Genomic DNA, 17,808 nt, shown 5'->3' with positions numbered 1-17,808 from the left:
TCTGAGGGAGAAAGCGAGAGAGTACCTCCTTCTCTGGCAGTGGCCAGTCTTGCCCTAATGCTAAATCCCATCTCGCCAGCCTCCTCCTGCAGAGGGCCGCTGTTTGAGGACTCCGCAAAGGGCCTCTGTTGGTTCCCTGTCACCCTGTGGGGATGTTTCCATGGAGCTCCCTTGGCAGACTGCGCAGGCACCAGCTTTGCAAGGTAGAGATCAACGCAACCATTTCAACAGTCTGCCTGCTGAGTTTTCTTAAAGAATGAAATTCACAAAAATGCAAACCTAGGTAAGGATTTTTCTGAGGTTATTGAGCATGGTCTGACTAGGTGAGTTATCTTGCTGGCATGCATCAGCTTTAAGAGACACATTGAATAGATGAAGTCCTTGCTCGGTGAGGGAGCCGGCATGAGCTAGACTCTCCTGGGTTTCCATGTTGGTATTGTGGGCCTAGGCAGATCCCTCTGAGTTCCAGTTCTGAATCCATAAAATGGGGTTAAAAATTCCTTCAAAGGGCTGTGGTGGAAGTGACCTGAAATATTGTGGGGAGGTGGTCTGTTGTTTTCCAAAAGGACAATCTACAGCACTGGGGTTATATGACTGGCTTCGGTGATCCCTGATGAACACTTAAAAATTTTTAATATGCCCAGAAAAAAACTGGACCAGTATGTTAAACCTATGATTTTACCAACTGCTTAAGATAGGGTGAAAGTTGGTACAGATGTCAGGTTTGAGCCTGTTTAAAGAAAACTATCAAGTTATAAAAAAATTAGTACAGATGGTTGGAGAGTGTGGCAAAAATTTTTGAACCGGAATTCAAAGGCCTGTTCTTTTGGAAGAATCCGAAGTCCCTAAAACTCATGTCTGCCTGTAGTAGGAGCTCTACTTGCTGTGGCCAATGGCCCATCAAACCAAGCGCCTGGGGAAGGACGCAAGGACAACCTACTGTGGGACAAAGCTGGAAAGAGTTAAAAGAAAGGGGTCTGCAGTTCCCCTGGCCCATCCCCCCAGCAGCTAATCTGTCACCTAATGAAGAAGGGGACGGCACAAGTGAGCTAGCTGGCAGTTCACTTACAGCGGACTGATTAAGAATGTTCAACCAACAGCAGACTGTAGACCTTTCCAGAGAAAATAAATAGAGTGTAGACTGTATGCAAATGTGTTTGTCACTTTGACAGCACGTCTCAATTAAGGCATCTCGCGGCTGTGGGTAGGCGCTGCGGCTGCAGCTGGAAGGGAGAGCCGGCTGCATGGTTGATCCTAGGGGCTTGACCCTAATCCGCATGCATGCATTAAAAAAAATCCTGCCTTCCTGTACACTTGCATAATGCTGGCAGCCACGTGAGGGAAGTGACAAACGGGGGAAAAAAAAGCCACTTTCATCCTCTCCAGTTTGCAGACCTGTGAAGGCACAGACAGCTCCTATTTCAACAGAGTTTGGGGTGGCTTTTTTAATTGTTTATTCCCCACCCGCGTGTGCATACACACTCTTATTCTGCATTTAGCTGGGAATGACATTAAAGCGTCTCTACTTCTTGCTGAAATGGAAAGAAGGTCTTTCTCCATTTCAAATAGGGCCTCCTTTTTTTGTGTTTTGAAAATGGAATGTTTAACACCATGAAATCCCTCTCCCCCGCCCCCTCTTTCTCTGTAATGGGCTCCAAACTCCAGCGAGGGCTCCTTTCATGGGCAGGTTAGTGTGTGCAGGAATGAGGACAAAGGAAAGCAGGAAGCTGACTATGGAATGCCATGCTGGCGACAACCAGGGGCTGTGCTTTCAGCAAGCACAGTTAGGGAACTGGGGTGTGGATCTTTCCAACAGGGCCTGACCCTGGGGAGGAGGAAGCTTTTTGGGGTACAGACACCAGGGCAATTTGAAGATAATCATTAACCACATGAGCACCCCCATTCATGCTTCTTTCAATTTTCAGAATATCCCTTTTAAGTGTAAAATCAGAAAAGAGGGTGAATCTCCCCAAGTTAAAAATGCATGAATGTATTATCTGAACAGATTGATTAGAGAAGAATGATTCTTATGTTTCAACCAATTCACACCTTACAATAATAGCTACAGCAACAGTTCCATCAGTTCCCTTCATTTCTAAATAGCTCCATGCCAGGTACATAGTAGGCCCTTGATAAATGTCTGTCAAAACTAGGAATGTTTTAAATGTAGGATTCTAGGTCTTCATGTGGTGAAACAGAATCACATTTAAAGTAGAATTCATAAAGACTAGTTTAATCATGTCTCACCTAATAAATGGCTAAAAAAAAAAAAAAAAAAAAAAAACCCCCGGTGATTTAAGAATAAATAACCTTGCAAATTCTTGTTATAACCATATCTAGCTAACAGAGCCAATTCTCATAAACCCCAAACAAACAAAAGGACTTGTGCTAACCAGAGTTAAGAGAAGTGGAGAAGGGCACACAATCTATTTCAACTAAAAATATGACCACGGATAGGAATGGATAAAACAATTTTAGTTTCTATACAGAATACAATGTGATACTTAAGGGGAAAAAACGAGTAGACAATTTTTCAAATGCTTAGGTCGTTGAAAGTAGTTGGGTAAAGAATCGGGTCTCTAGAACCATAGCGAGGGTGTTTACTCTGAGAAGCAAGACTCCTGATATTGATTTTCAGGAAGTACATTAATAAAGAACTCCTAATTGATTTTTTTTTAAGACTTCGCTTGTTGCCTTTTATTTGAAGGTGCAAAGAAGGGCCTGGGATGCTAAAGTGTTCTAATGAGATGCTTAGCTAACAGGCATCTTAAAGGCAGTGCCTGGGAGTGGGGGAGGCAGCAGCCGCATTTAATGACTTCATTCAACAGTGGAGCTAGCTGATGACCAGAGCCAGACTGTCTCCCTGAAATTTTTGAAAATTCACCTTCAAAACATGTTTGCACCAAATAAACATTTGACGACGTGAAAAACTCCATGTAGTTGCTCTGCCAAGGAGAGTTGGAATGAGGAACCGTCTGCCGCGTGTGCTACAGCTTCTGCTACGAACAAAACAACAAACCCCCAAACTGGAAAACCAAACAGACCCTGAAAAGGGCCAGGATACCTACCTGCCCAAAGTGGACCGTGATCGGCCTCCGGTCTTCTCGGAGCTTGGGGTCCTTGGCCTCCAACAGTGGGGACGGCATAGTCTTAGGCAGCGACTCTTCAGTGGTGGGGACACAGCCATTCTCCGCGATGTCCTGCGGGGAGGAGTATGGTCCAGGGTTGGTGTCGGGGGCTCCCTCACACCCCACAGCTAAGTGGCCTGCCATGGAACTCCCTCCGGGACATTCCAAGCCTATCCTCCTGGGAGAGATGGAGGAAATGGAAGGCTAACTTGGCCCTTTGACTTTTAAGGACTAGAGAAACCAAAATCATCTGCATTAAATTATAAAGATAACATAAGTCTTAATAGTGAAAAAAATCATCTTTCATCCTATCTTACACAGCTATTTTCATTTTTACATATTCACTGTGTCTACACACATTTAAAAATTACTTGCAATCACAGCTCATGCTTAATTTTATATCCTGTTTTGTCTCAATATATTATGAGCATCACCATGGTGCTACATAACAATTATAATAATTTTAATGGATGCATAATATTTCATTGAGCAGATATGCAATAATTTAATAAACCATTCCACTGCTATTAGACATTTGTTTCTATTTTTTTTTTTTTTTTTGCTTTCTAAATACCCATGATAAATATTGTAGTTTTCCTTTCTTTTGTATTATTTCTTCCATGGAAATCCCTAGGAATAAAATTACTAGGTCAAAAGACATAAACATTTTTCAGGCTTTTTATTCATTCTACCAAATTTCCAATTTACACCAACTACCAGCAATGGATGCGTTATCAGTTTCACAGTACTTGTTAGCCTTATCATTTAAAAAATGTATCGCTAATTTAATAGGTGAAAAATTAGACCTCATTGTTGTTTTAATTTGCATTACTTTGATTATTTGTGAGTGTGGACATTTTCTCCGTGTTCCTCTGCTGATGATGTTATTGTGTGTGAACATGATGTGCTTGTGTCCCACTTTCTACCCCCACCCAGTCTTCCTAAAAGAGAATAAAGAGACTAGTCTGAGTTAGGACCCTGATGGGGGGAACATTTAGGGAAATATTTTTCAATCCAGAAATTTACATTTCATTTGTGCTTCTGATAAATAAGGTCACATTAGAAGGAAAAGAAAAACCCAATATGCAAAAGGCAGGTAATGGTTCCGTGGGCCAATGCTGGAGCTGACTGTGCATGTGGGCTATCTGGAACACAGATGTGTTCCACATGTACAATGTACCACGTGTCACGTATTGTACTCAGGTCAAGAAAGTTGCTTTGATCTTGACTGGAACCGGGTAGAGAATAAATGTACAAATTACATGTAAATAATAATTTTTTGCCAAGTAAAAACAAGGAGCCTGTATTAAATAATAAATACAATTGCCAATTTTTTCATTGTAAAAACTAGCTCATATTTTGGTCAAAATATTGCACATAAGAGATAACTAATTACTCTTCTCAGCTAAGTAGAGAGAATGGTGGGACATGGGGGAAAGTGGTTGCTTATTGAACAACCATGTATTAAGGAGAAAACATCTCTGAGCCTCAGTCCTCTGTAAAATGAGGCTATGGTAGCTATGAGAAAAAAAGGAGATAGGTGAGACAAGGCAAGTGCCTAGGCCATTATTAGCTACTCAGTGAACTGTAGGAATTACATAGATGCCCCTCCCATACTATATTTATTTGCTCTTCAGCTGCCTACCTGCTGGCCTCCTTTCCTAAGGAATCAGCTGCCTGTAGAGGCCAGACTGAGGAGTCTCTACTGCTTGGTAAACAGGACGGGGAGGTGGTGACCTCTTGACTTTACAGGGAGAGCTTATAACAGGTGGCCTACATCAGATCAGTCAGTCTCAGCCAGGCTAAGTCTCAGTGATGAAAGAGGCTGCCAACAGCCATTGAGAAGTGTCTCCTTTGGAAAGGGGCATTTTGGATCCAGGTGGAGATATCCAGAGGATAAATACGAGAGGTTGAATAAGGCCAAACAGTAACCATTTCATGTGCAGGGCTGAAAAAAGTGGAGCTGTAAGGTAACATGGTAAGAAAATAATTAAGAAACTACAAGATAATGGGTATTTTAAAAAAGAAAATGCATGTGGTCGTTTTGGGAAAAGCGTCTTCTAGCTTTCCTTTTTTTTTTTTTTTTTTATTCCCATCAATTGTCTAATCTTTCCAACTTATTCGACCTCTCCACAACTATTTCTTCATTTTTACAATGAGGAGACTACAACCTGCTTGGCAAACTTCCAAGCTACTGGGTGATGGGTTAAATGAGATGAGATATGAGGATTTGAAAAAATGTCTGAGCATTGTGAAAATTGAACATTAGATTCTTGCCTCCTGCAAAGGACCAAAAGATTCCCTGGATAGAGCACCTTTCCTGGTGGGCACTTTTCCAGATCCTTGACCTTCGTTCTCACGCTTAGTCCCCATACTGATTACAAGGTAAATAGAATTATCTGTTTTTCATAGGTATGGAAATAGGGTTCAGAGACGGTAACTTACCCAAGGCCACAGTGCTGAAGTGGAGGTACAAACAGCTATCAAATCCTGGCCTTTATATCACATTGACCCATGAAAATGGCACATGCCATGATTCTTGAACTGATGGAGGACTCACCACCCCAACAGAAGTACCTCCCGCCTCCTTGGCAGCCCTTCTTGTTAGACTAATTTTTTTCTGTCAGTGCTAGAGATCAAGCCCTGGTCCTCTCACATGCTAGGCAAGTGCTCAGCGACTGAGCTGTACCCCAGCTCTAGCCTGATCATAATCTGCATACCCTGTGCTATCTGTGATTCCCCACAGACAATGAGTTCCTTAGGGTTTAGGTTCTCTGTCCTGGATTCTCTTAAATCTAGCATGCACTCTATAGTAAATCTTTATAAAGTTGAGCCAAACATTTGGAAGCAAATTTGTCCAATATACAAATGTGCCTGGGTATCTATCAAAAAGCGGTGCCGTACATTTGCTTTACTTAGAAGATTCAGAGGTGTAAAATTTCTAATGAATTTCATTTCTTATGAAGTCTGTGGCTCACCCCACTGATTTTTTCACTTTGTCACTGTTTCCTTCACCTAAGGACAACTGCTTCCTCCTAGGATGCCACAGGGAGCAGAGCCAAGAGGCGGCTGGGAACAGTGCGCAGCTTTTGCTGCACCTACCAGCAGAGGACCTGCTGAGTGGGGGCCAGGGCAGCAGCAGCGTCTACCCACGACCAGGAAGTGGCAGCTAAGAGTTCACTGGCTGTTACGGAAGGCCTGGGCAGCAGGTTCTCACCTCTTTTGGTAGGAATATGCAAACTGGCAATTTATACAAAAGACCTAAAAGATGTACGTGCCCTCTGGCCCACTAATTTCATTTTTAGACACTTATTCTAATGAAAGAATAAAAATTGCTGCAGTCTAATGAGAATGTTTGCCTAAAATATTAGAACTTAGGTGTCCAACAATGGGATTGGTTAAATACTGTATATATGCCCATCAGATCAAATTTTTGGAGTCATTTAAAGCAATGACACATGTAAGAAATATTAAGTGGCCTGGGATATGTTCAGGATATGCTAAGTGAAAATGCAGGTTATGAAATGAGATCATTTTCTTTTTGCTTCTCTGATTTGTTGAATTTCCCTCAATAAACATGTATTTTGTTTGCAAACAAGGAAAAACTGACCTTCTAAATGTCATTTTTAAAAAGCAAAAACAAGAGGCTGATGGGAGGGATAAGCCTATTCCCTCCTGAAGGGTCACACAGAAGGAAGACACTAGACAGAACTACAGATCAGAGGCCACTGCATGCAGGGTGGCAAATCTCTCCTCAGGAGCCCTGAGGATCTAGGAACTGGGGTTCTACCAGATCGTATTCCTCAGTAGAGGTGAAGGAGGCAGAAAATAATTCTATTCCTATTATCTTCCCTAAGGGTTTCCTGTGACAGTGTCAGGACTGAGCTAACCTCCACTTTTGCAGAGAACATAGGCAAGAAGGGGTCTGAGATGTCCTGAGACCGCCACAAGCAGTCAGGGAGGCAGCAACCCAGACTCTCAGACTCCCCATGGACAGCAGGGCTCTGTGTGGCCTTGGGAGGAGCTGAGAGGAGTCTTCCTGGGACAAGAGGTAGAGAGCAGGGCCTGCATATGGAATGGCTGATGTGTCCTTCTCCCTGTTGGCAGAAGATAGGAGGTCTGCCAGGTTGGGAAGGTCATAACCAAGGGAGGGCTCCCTTCAGAACTGTTCTAGACACCTTGCTCTAGTGCGGCATGGACAACGTGAAGGAAGGTGATCCTATGCCAGTTATTTATCAGGGTATTTGGACAGATGAGCTAGTCCAGATGTGAGATATAAGAAAACAGGATTGCCACTCTCATCTGTGGAGTGTCTACTAAGTGCTGCTGTTTAAACACTTTACCTCTTCTAATCCTTATGATAATCCAGCAAAAATTGGTATTTTCCCTAGTTCACGGATGAGGAAAACTAGGTTCAGAGAGTTCTAGTAACTCACCCAAGGCCACACAGTTAATGTTCCAGCGCCAAACTGGCTCTTCTGCCTCAGAAGCTCAAATACCACATCCCTGTGTGGGGGAGTTTAAAGGTACCCAAGGTGTGAGGCTGCGGCTGTCCTGAGTCTGACTTAGTTTGCTGGTGAGAGTGCTTCCTTCTCCACTTTGAGATTCATGCTGCGTCCCTTTTCCCAGCCTACCTCCCACCACATCAAATGTAAATTAAAATATGAATATTGATATCAAACTAGTAGCCAAAGTTGGAGTCTGTGTGATTGAGGCTGCAGTGTATTTTAATGTGTCTGGAGACAGGGAGCTGACAGTCGTATGATAAGGTGTGAAAATGTCTGTGCTACAAGAGTCTACCTGGCTCTCCTTGCCCCTCACGTGCCGGCTCACTCTCTTCACTGAGCTCAGAAATGTTTGGCCAGAAACTCAAGCCAACTGTGAATTTGCTCCTTTCAATCACAGAGACTCTAAACACGCTTGACTTGTCTTTTAAAGATCAGGGATTTAGAAACTGTACAAAGGGCTGTGAAATGGGCCCATTTGGTTATATATTCTGATACAAAAGAAAAAAAATAAAATTTTCAGGGATTCCTCAGTAGGCACAAAATGACATCCTGTGTGAGCGTCTGAATGTTCTCTGTAGGCGAGGGAAGGTTATGGCCGCCACCTTTACAACGGGGCACCCTCATGCCAGTGTGGCTTGGTGCAGCAGCCGAGGGCAATTTGTTGACATTCTGCTGCAGAGCAGGTCTGGCAGGGCCATGCTTTCAATGGAGGCACCACATCCTTCCCTAGGAAGGAAGTGACAGCTGCATGGCATCCTTGCCATTTCTTCTTCCTAATTTTGAGCAAGTCAGACTTCAAAGGAGGCCAAACTATAGCAGAACTTGACCACCTTGCTCCATTTATCCAGATAACTATGTTCTCCATCTTTCTTTTTTTTTGCTGCTGGGCTGAGCAGAGCAGGTGTGGAATAAAGCCATGCTACAGGATCTATGAACAATTATTTGCCAATGGTCACACAGATATCCTGAAAGCTCCTCTTTCAGATGCTTTGAAAATCTGCAGCACAAATGAACAAGGGACGGAGAAGGGGCCCTGCTCAGTCACATTAGAGATGGACCCTCCACACACCGTGATGACCTCTCCACAGGTCGGCCCCACATTTTCTATTTGCAATTCAAACCCAAGGCAAGAGCAAAGAGGGCAAGACTGGGTTCTTGATTATATCTGCGAGGTCACCATTGCTATGCAGAGTTACAGGAGGCCAGGTGGCAACCCAGTACATTTGAAAATTGGATCTTTGTTGGGAACTGCCTCAATTTCAGAGCAGAAACCAAACTTGAGATGTCTGTATTAGACGCTTCTAGGGAGCCACATAGATAGGTTCGGTGTAAAGGGGATGGGGGGAAGGGAGGAGAAGAAAAGTCAAGGAAATATTTTCCACTGCAGTGAGAGAGGTCAGGCGAAGCCAAATCCTAAATTAGCTCAAGAAAGGGAGTTGGAGAGCGCTGGAGACCCGAGGCCTGCATGTACTGAACAATGCTAGAGTTTCAATTACAAAACAGCTCTTCCAAGAACAACTGCAAAATATCAAGTCTGTGGAAATCTGTACGACCAAAGGGGGGAAAAGTGAAAATTGAAAAGGGTGCACTAATAGATCTGTCAACAGTCCAATGGTGACAAGCCACATTTCTATAAAATGCCTTCACCGCTTGTGTCACCTGAAATACACTGACACTCTCTATAGAACATTATCTCCTGAAGCTATTCTTGAAAAGACTGGCAGGGGGAAGAGAAGGGGAGGGAAAATCGGGTTAGACACCATCAAGGAACAGAAAGGGAGGTGGTGTGGAAAGAATGCCATCTAGATTGTTTAAATGAACCTTTGAACAAACACATTAAAAAAGCTGGGCTTTACTGGTTTTTTGCAGAAATGGTATCTATCATAGAAAGGGGGTTTTCTGGAGGCCAGATGTCTGCACACTCTAGTCGGAAGGTAAGCTGATGCCTCCAGCTTCGTGGTCTGCAGAGAGGAAGTGGGAACCATGTGCCCCATCTGTCCTGGGCTTGAGGAGGGACCCCTGTCTTTGCTTACTTCAGGTGATATTCTAACCAACCACAGCCTCTGATCTAGACACAGAAGAGGAAAAGCACCCCTCCCTTCCACTCTGTACCTGCACTCCACTCCAGCTGCATGCAACTGGGACAGGAGATGAAAAGGTATACTTAGTGACTCAAATACTATCCAAGTGAAGAATCCCACCTGCCAGCCCCAGCAGGCTAGTCAAGGGCTATCTGGGTTCACAGTACAGGGCTTGTATTGCAGGAGGTGAATTTCAGCTGTTAGAATTCATTGTCAGCTGAAACTAAGAATTTAAATGCTTAGTTGGAGCAAATTATTTTCCAATTAAAAGAAGGGAATCAATTCCTTCGACCATTTCAAGTTAATTAGAGGTCCTTTCTGACTTCATAAAATTGAAACTGCTTTCAATTTAAAAAAAAAAAATGCCGAGACTGACAAAGACCCTTATTAGAATGGTGCATTTGGGGCCTAGAGATAATGAAGTAAGTGACCCCAGCTATCTTCTGGAAAACCAAACCCTTGTTTTAGGAAGGCAGCGTGAAGCACTATAGCGAGTAGCCCACTGTAGCTGGGAACCCATGAAATGGACTCCAATGCCGCCTTTGCTAGGCTTCTGCAGTGTGGCCTTGGGCAAATGACTTCACCTCTGAACCACAGTCTCTTTACTCATGAAATGGGCACAGGGTTGTTCTAAGGATTAAATGCGAGAGCTCCTGGCCTGGGCAAAACTTAACAAGTGCTTAACAAAGGGTGGCAACAATGATCATATTGCAATCATGTGAAAATTCTTTCCCTGTCACAGTAGCCTCATGCGATGTCTAGAGATTCAGGTTGGCAGAATCTCAGAATGTAGCCAGTGTGACTTCATACGATCTTACTGATGGTCCAAGAAGACAATCAGAGCCTCTGCTTCCCTGTGCAGAGTCTCAAACACACCGCTCCTCTCATTTACACCATGATGGGAGAGTCTGCAGCACCCTCCTCCAGCCCCCCTTTGCATGTGTCTGCATGGTGGCCGTGTGCATGAAGGGACCAGGGCGGTCCTTCCCCTAGGGATGCTTCTTGGTTTGGGTTGTGACCAGCCTGCGGGCAGAGGGCAGCTGGAGAAAGGGGATGGTGCTGGGATGGGTCTGAGCTAATTTCTATGGATATCTGTGAACCCCAAGCCTGGTGGGGCAGGGAGGGGACAGACCAACAGTGGTAACTCTGAACTTGCTCGCCTTTGTGGGTTTACGCCAGAGTCTTAATGTTATTTGAAGACAGTTTTTTGTCTGTGAATATTTATAACAGTGTGAAAACTCCCGGACAGCTGGTAATGCATTTTGAAGTGTGCTAACAACACTGTATCAAACAGCCCTCTATTGATCACATCCTACTTTTTTGTGGCCACGCATTTCATACATGGTGCTTATACATTTTGAATAAGAACTTCAAGTACCTTTTGCTTCAAGCGGTTTTTCACCTCTTTTATTCCCATTTTTGCATGATCTTTTGCCTGCATGAAAAATTAATTTAAGTTAAGATTCCCTTTCTGTTTCCAGCAGGGACTACGCTTGATTTCAGTCCATCGCGAATCACCTTCTCTGATTACTAGAAAAAGGAAGGAAAAATGGGATCATCAAGTCGAAAACATAATGGCTATGAAAACAAATACAATAGTAAAAGGTTAAAAAAAATCCCTTAAAGGGGTTGCAGAGATTGTACTTTCTACATTTTGATGGCACGGATTTTTTTTCCCCCCTTCTCAAGCCCTTCTTGGGCTCTCTCTAATTATGTCTCGGCAGCTTGGTAACATCTGCCAGGAACAGTAGAACAGCAGCTTCGCTGGCTATAGGAGTCGGGATGTCCATTCTGTTTCACTAGTGGAGGGCATCAGGGCCAGTTTTCTGCCCAGACTGAATGACCAAAACAGGCACATCACTGGGTTTCTACGATGCCATTTCCTAAGTCTCATGTCTGTGGACACCCCCTGCTTTTACCTTAGTTCATTGTAGACCTGTTTGGTGGTGTTGGCAGCCACCTACTCTGTTATAAGAACTACAATCAAGCACAGAAAGGACTAACACATTTAAAAATGAAACTAACACAAAACCACTCCACTTTAGTGGCTCAGGTCAAATTAGCAAGCAAGAGCAATCACAAGAAAAAATACTTGAAGTTTGTAAAAGATGGAGCACCGGGAACTGATGGGTTCTCCTATTTTCACTCTACTGTGGGCACGAGTCTCACAAATAATGCATTTCCTGTAGGGCAGTGATGAGAAAGATGATGAAGAATTTGGGACAAAAATTAAGGGGTATTCCCACCACACTCTTCAGTAACCTGTAAAGGAGCTGCTTTATTTTGACATAATAAAAGGGACACGAATAGGAAAAGTTTGTTAGGATGCTTGATAGAACATGTCTTTAGGTTTCAGGGATACATGGAGCAGTCTGAATTTTAGCCGTCAGTCCATAATTTAAAAGCTAAAACCAGTAGCCTCCCACTTCTCTATTGCAGTGACTAGGACCAGCAGCACCTTAAATTAGAAACATTACTGATCTAGTCATAAAACAATCAATGCTAAATAATTATCAGAGCACTGACATCATTAGGAAATAGCACAGCAGCTCCCGAGTCACCTCTACAATAGGGGATTGAGTTTATTTAAGAGTCTGGTGCTAAGGAACTGATCTGCCTGGATCCTGACTAACACCTGTACTTACGAACTTGTAGACGGTCTTCATGGCTGGATTGGCTTTTGTTTTTACGGTGTTCAGAATTGCTCCGCTTCCTTTCTATAATAAAAACATCAATTAGGAACGCAGGCTGAAGACAGAGTGGGCCAACACCAACAAAGCCCTCTTCTCTTTAATCAAGTCAGGCAACATTTCAAAGGCATGTGATGTAAGTAGAGAAACAGACCCAGATGGTTACTGTCCGGGGCAGTCATAGGGTTACGGCAGAATCGCTCTGGGTGTGTGTGTATGTGGAGACTAGAAATGAGGACTGTGATAACTAGCTGAGGGGCATGTTAAGCTCAGTGCTGTGATCAGCACTTGCTCCCTGTCCCAGGCTCTCTCAGGTAAGGGTTTTCCCATAGGCAGCTTTTCAAGGCTTTCTAGTTACCACATTCAGGTAAGTTGCATGGTTGTGGATTCTCCAGCTGACACCAAACTGGGGCAGAGAATGGGGTCCCAATCAACTCAGATCATTGGGAAATACACTGCCCTCACCTGGGCAACTTCCTTTCCTCATCTGAGTTTTCTGTGTTGCTGTTTTTTAAAATCTTTTGGTAGGCTGCCTTTCTTAACATCTAAATCTTAAGAGAAAGAAAGAATGAACGGCCATAAATGTTAACCATGACTTTAGTACAAATCCACCATACCAATGTCTTGTTCATCGTCTTTAGGGAGCAGGCCATGTTTCCAGAGCTGTCCATGAGCCTGTTCTTTAGTCTCATCCCTACAGGGGTAGTGAGGGCCCACTGTGTTAGGCTCTGAGTGCCTTGAGCCAAGGGACACCTGGTGTCTATCTCAAAGATGTCCAATCTGGGGAGGTCAAGGCATGTTGGGGTGAAGAGCTGCCATGTCAGGTGCTGAGAGCTATAAAGGCCACATACAGGGAGCATGGAGACAGAGGTCAGGGACTCTGCATGAAGACAGAGGTCAGGGAAAGCTGTAGACTGAAAAACATTTGATCTGAACCATGAAGGATAAGTAGGAACTGATGGAGGAGGTAGGAGGACAAGAACATGCTTTTTAAAAAAAATTTTTTAGTCGTAGATGGACACAATACCTTTATTCTATTTATATATGTGGTTCTGAGGATCGAACCCAGTGCCTCATGCATGTGAGGCAAGCGCTCTACCACTGAGCTACAACCCTAGCCCAAGAACATTCTTGAGATAGGAAGTAGCACAGAAATAAATGCAGAAGTCAAAAAGCTATGGTGTGTGTAGGAATGACAGGCAGTTACTGTACTGTACACAGGAGTGTATTGTATCATGGAAAGAGCAGGAAGGGAGGCTGGGAGGCTGTATGAGGACAACTTATGAGGGGCTGGGAATGTCTGGCTAAGGGGTCTATGCTCTGGAGAGTTTTTAATCAAATGTGTCATACAATCTGATTTGTGGTGGTTTGGAAAGTTAATTCAACTGATTCGAATGGACAGAGACTGGAACCAGTGGGTATATAATCAAATAAGATAGTAATGTAATTATTGACTTTAACATTTAGTACAATTTTTGGTAACTGCCCACATTAGAAATTTTGGGCTTTAATTAAAAACATAATTTGACCTAGAAAACACTCTACATTGTAGGACAATAGGAAATTTTCACCCACTTATTTATTCCATACTGTCTTCCAAAATTACTCAGGATCCTATTTAAATGGACTTTTGGAGTATTGAAACCCCCTTTATCAATCAATCAGCAAGTCCTTATTGCTCGCCTCAGATATGCCAAGTGCTGTGTTTGGCCGTACAAGGACAAAGGAAGGCTTTCATTGAGGAATTGCTCACTCTCGGCCAACTGCAGCCACTTCCAAAGGACCTGCCTTGGCAGCGGTGCACTTGGCCCCGAAGCAGGAGAGAACACTTATCACATTATGTTGGAGCTGCCTGTTTACGTGCCTGCCTCCCCAACAAGACAGGGGCACTCCCCCAGGGCAGGGCATGGGTCCTGCTCCCCACTGCACCCCCAGGACCCAGCTGCTGCCTGGCACTAAGTAGGCCTTCAGTACATATTCAGTTGTAAACTAATGGAAAGTTAGGCAAGATTTGAATCCTTCAGAGATTCTGGAAGCCCTAACCATCTGGCTCCCAACACAATAAGAAACTGTTCATAACAGCAGTGAGGAGACGAAAAAAATCAGGGATGTATTCTTCATCTTCCCAGGAGCCTTTACTGTGAAAAATACTGCAGAACAGCAAGAGGGACACATTTTTGGTTGCCCCATGATTGTGACAATAGCACTGGCCCTAGAAGGAGACTCCTGGAAACATTCTAGGATGTCAATATTCCATTCAACAGGCTTGGCTGGCTTCTCATAGAGGAAGACTTGCTCCTACCTCCCTCTGCCCCACCAAGAGAGGCCCTGGACAGTCCCACTCTTCTAGTCTCTGCCAGGCAGGAGAATGGCCTGGCTTTAAGACAAAAGCAACTTCTGGTGGGAAGAATGGGGTGCTCTGGGCCTCACAGCAGCCTTGAGGCTAGCCAGGGAAACAGAGGGCTGCCAGGAGGCCAAGGAGGAGGTCATGTGGCTTTGAATGGGGCAAACTTACCCGGACGGTGGAGAGCCACTGATGGTACAGTTTATCACTGCCTGGGAAAAGAGAATCAGAGACTGGGATTTAAGGAGTTCTTTAAATTGCTTTCAGCATATAGGACTTGGAAAGTTCAAGGTCTAGAGAACCACCTGAAGAACCCAAGTCCCACTCTGTGAAAAAGGCAGCAGTGATTCAAGGTCAGTTTTCTTACTTAAATAGAGAGTTGTTCACATCAGTGCCCAGACCCTCAAAAGCCTCCGCATTGCCTACTGGAGTGAGGTCTGACTCCAGGGCAACCCATCCCTCTCCCCAGTCTCCTCTCTTGGCCTCCCCACTCTCTGCCTCTCTGTCCTTTGCTTGTGCTCTGTACCGCCTTTGCTCCAACCACAAAGTAATACCCAGGGCTCCCAAATTACTCTCTCAGTCCTCTAGCCCTTGCAAATGCTGTTCCTAAGCCTGATCACCATTTCCTATTCTCTCAGCCTAGATAAGCTCAACAGCCAGTTGAAATGTCATTTTTCTGGAAGCTTCCTCCTCTTTCCTCTGAACAGTCCTCTAGTACAGATGACACCCACTTAGAAGTCCAAATTGTTCGATGTACTATGACCCATGCCGAAGCAGGAACCACCAGAGCTGCATGTCTCAATGTAAGGATCCTGTTGGACACATACTCAGTCCTCAGTACACTTGACTAGTGACAGGGACAGAAAAAGGGGGCATTATGGGTGAACTCTGCTTATTTTATCTGGGGGGTTAAGGAGTTCTCACCGGGAGACAGCTCTACTAGAAGCTCTGAATGACTGAACTTAGTTTAGCAACACATGAAGTCCATCTTCTCTTTGGAACTGATATCCCATGGTGAGAAGCTAGCTCAAACCCTGTCCCCCTGGGAAGCTCCCAGTATGCGGTGAGAACCCCAGTCCAGCTGCACAAAAACCTGTTCCTACTCCTTTACCTGGTCTAATTTAATTTGTCTTCAGTTATGCCTCTCTCTACTTCCCAACTAAAAGCTCCTTGAGGGCAGAATTGGGTCCTTTATTGTTTACCAACCCTGGACACAAGGGTTCAGGAAATACTTGTCAACAATCTGCCATTAGTGACTGTAGCCAGCATACTGGTTTTATTAATCAACTGTGTTCTTTGTGCAGCACAGACTGCTAGGCCCTGTAATACCCACAGGTGGAAACTGTGCCTGGCTTTGTGGGCTTGTACACTGCTCAAGTTATTGAATGGTCCAGACTGGACATGCCCAGCAATAAGAGGGGCTGGCAGCCTAAGTATTATTATTTTGTATCCAAAGACTAAGTCTATGAGTATTATTCTTGCTGCCAAAGACTGAGCCCATAGGACCTGGAAAGAAGGCCAGGTTGAGACTCAGGAGGTAAGGTCAGTCACTAGAATCTCTCTGGGCTTCAGATGCTACCTCTAAAAATGAGAAGACAATCTCCCAGTTCTAAGGAGACCAGACACCAAGCAATGTCCTTTGCATTTTAAAGAAACAGTCACTGAGCACTGGCCCATGCTGGGGACTGTCCTGGGTGACTGCACTCTACTCTGATCCCAACTCAGCAAGAATCCTGTGGGGTAGTCACTGTTGCTTTCAGTGTGTAATCAGGAAAACTTTAGTTAAAACAGGGGAAATGACTTTACACAAGTCTCACGGCTGACAAAAGGGTAGGGTTCTGATTTGAAACCAAGTCCCCTAATTCAATATCTCATGTGTTTTCACTACATCATGCTGGCCACTACATTTTAAGTAGACTCTACCCAGCAGAAACAACTGACCCCTGAGCAGAAGATTCATATGAGCCAATGTACATCTCATGAAAATTGAAGAGGAATTCCCCAGCTGTTTCAAGGACAAGGTTGAAATCAGTCTCTTCCCAGCCCCTAATGAAGGAGAAACGAATTCCCCACCCATCTGTGCCAAGCACACCTTGATCTACAGTAGTCACAACCCAGAAAGGAAACAAGGCTTCTCACCCGCATACTCGCCCATGTTGATCTCCTCTTCAAAAACATCGCTGAAACCCTCGCCAGAATTGAGGAGGTCTAATCGACCGTCAATAAACTAGAGGAAAAGTAAAAGCACAACAGCTTGTCTACAAAAACAGGAAAACCAACCAGTCAGGGACCTTGGTGCATGCCCAAAGAACAGCCATGCTTTCCAAGGTGAGAAAGGCCCTTCAACACTGAGTTTTCGACGAAACTGGTTACACATTTATGAAACTTAGAAAACCTCCTGTCACATCTGCTAGGGGGCTGTCTGGTGGCTGGTCACCCTCTTCATCGAGTCGCCCTCCCCTGAGCCTCTCAGGTCTGGGTCCCCTCCTTGCCCACAGTCTTGGGGTTCAGTGTGGAGGCAGCTGCAGAAATCCCTGCCAGGCCAGGCGCAGGCCCCCAGGGAGACTGGGCACCTGCTTGAAGAGCTGCAGCTGTGTGGCATTCTGCAGGAACTGCCTCATGGCTCCAGAGCGATAGTGGGACACAAAGGCTTCTTCGCAGAAGGTGATGGGCTCCTCCTGGGAAAAGAAGGGACAGGAGGGTTGGGGGCTTGAAGGGAGAGCAATCAGTGCTCACCCTCCTCTGGCAGCTTTCGCGTCTGTTCACTTACCTAATTTTCGTTAGTGAAGTCGTCATTATTATGTAAGTGTTCTAGTCTAGGGGTGGGAAAAGTGTTTCAAGGAAGGGCTGACCCCCAGTCACAGAAGATGGGCAGGTAGAGCAGATTCCAAAGCCCCCATCCCTCCCCTTCTGTATTAGTGACAGTCACATCTCAATAGCAAGTTAGTGAGAATATGTCCTCCAGTGTGATGATTTCCAAACCATTTGTGTGTGTGTGTGAATGTTTCCAGTTTTAGGAGAACACTGTACTCAGAGAGATGCCAGGCAGAAAAAGCC

General features: G+C 44.5%; 1 protein-coding gene across 8 annotated transcripts in view; it reads right to left on the bottom strand.

Annotated features, from left to right (window-relative positions):
* Dennd1a (DENN domain containing 1A) overlaps positions 1 to 17,808 on the bottom strand; it is a 515,895-nt gene that overhangs the window by 49,474 nt on the left and 448,613 nt on the right. For 7 of the 8 annotated variants that reach the window (XM_047525191.1, XM_047525194.1, XM_047525192.1 and 4 more), the window contains 6 exons: positions 17,325 to 17,429; positions 16,891 to 16,978; positions 14,923 to 14,963; positions 12,363 to 12,434; positions 11,096 to 11,152; positions 3,069 to 3,200 (listed from right to left, as the gene is read on the bottom strand). In XM_047525191.1, coding sequence (XP_047381147.1) covers positions 3,069 to 3,200; positions 11,096 to 11,152; positions 12,363 to 12,434; positions 14,923 to 14,963; positions 16,891 to 16,978; positions 17,325 to 17,429 — 495 coding nt within the window. Of the gene's footprint in view, positions 1 to 3,068; positions 3,201 to 11,095; positions 11,248 to 12,362; positions 12,435 to 14,922; positions 14,964 to 16,890; positions 16,979 to 17,324; positions 17,430 to 17,808 lie in introns of those variants that run through there. The other variant, XM_047525198.1, reaches the window with a different exon arrangement.

Source organism: Sciurus carolinensis, chromosome 14, assembly GCF_902686445.1.
Source record: "Sciurus carolinensis chromosome 14, mSciCar1.2, whole genome shotgun sequence".
Classification (NCBI taxonomy): Eukaryota; Metazoa; Chordata; class Mammalia; order Rodentia; family Sciuridae; genus Sciurus; species Sciurus carolinensis.
The sequence above is the reverse complement of the archived record's forward strand: the minus strand, read 5'-3'. Positions and strand labels throughout refer to the sequence as shown.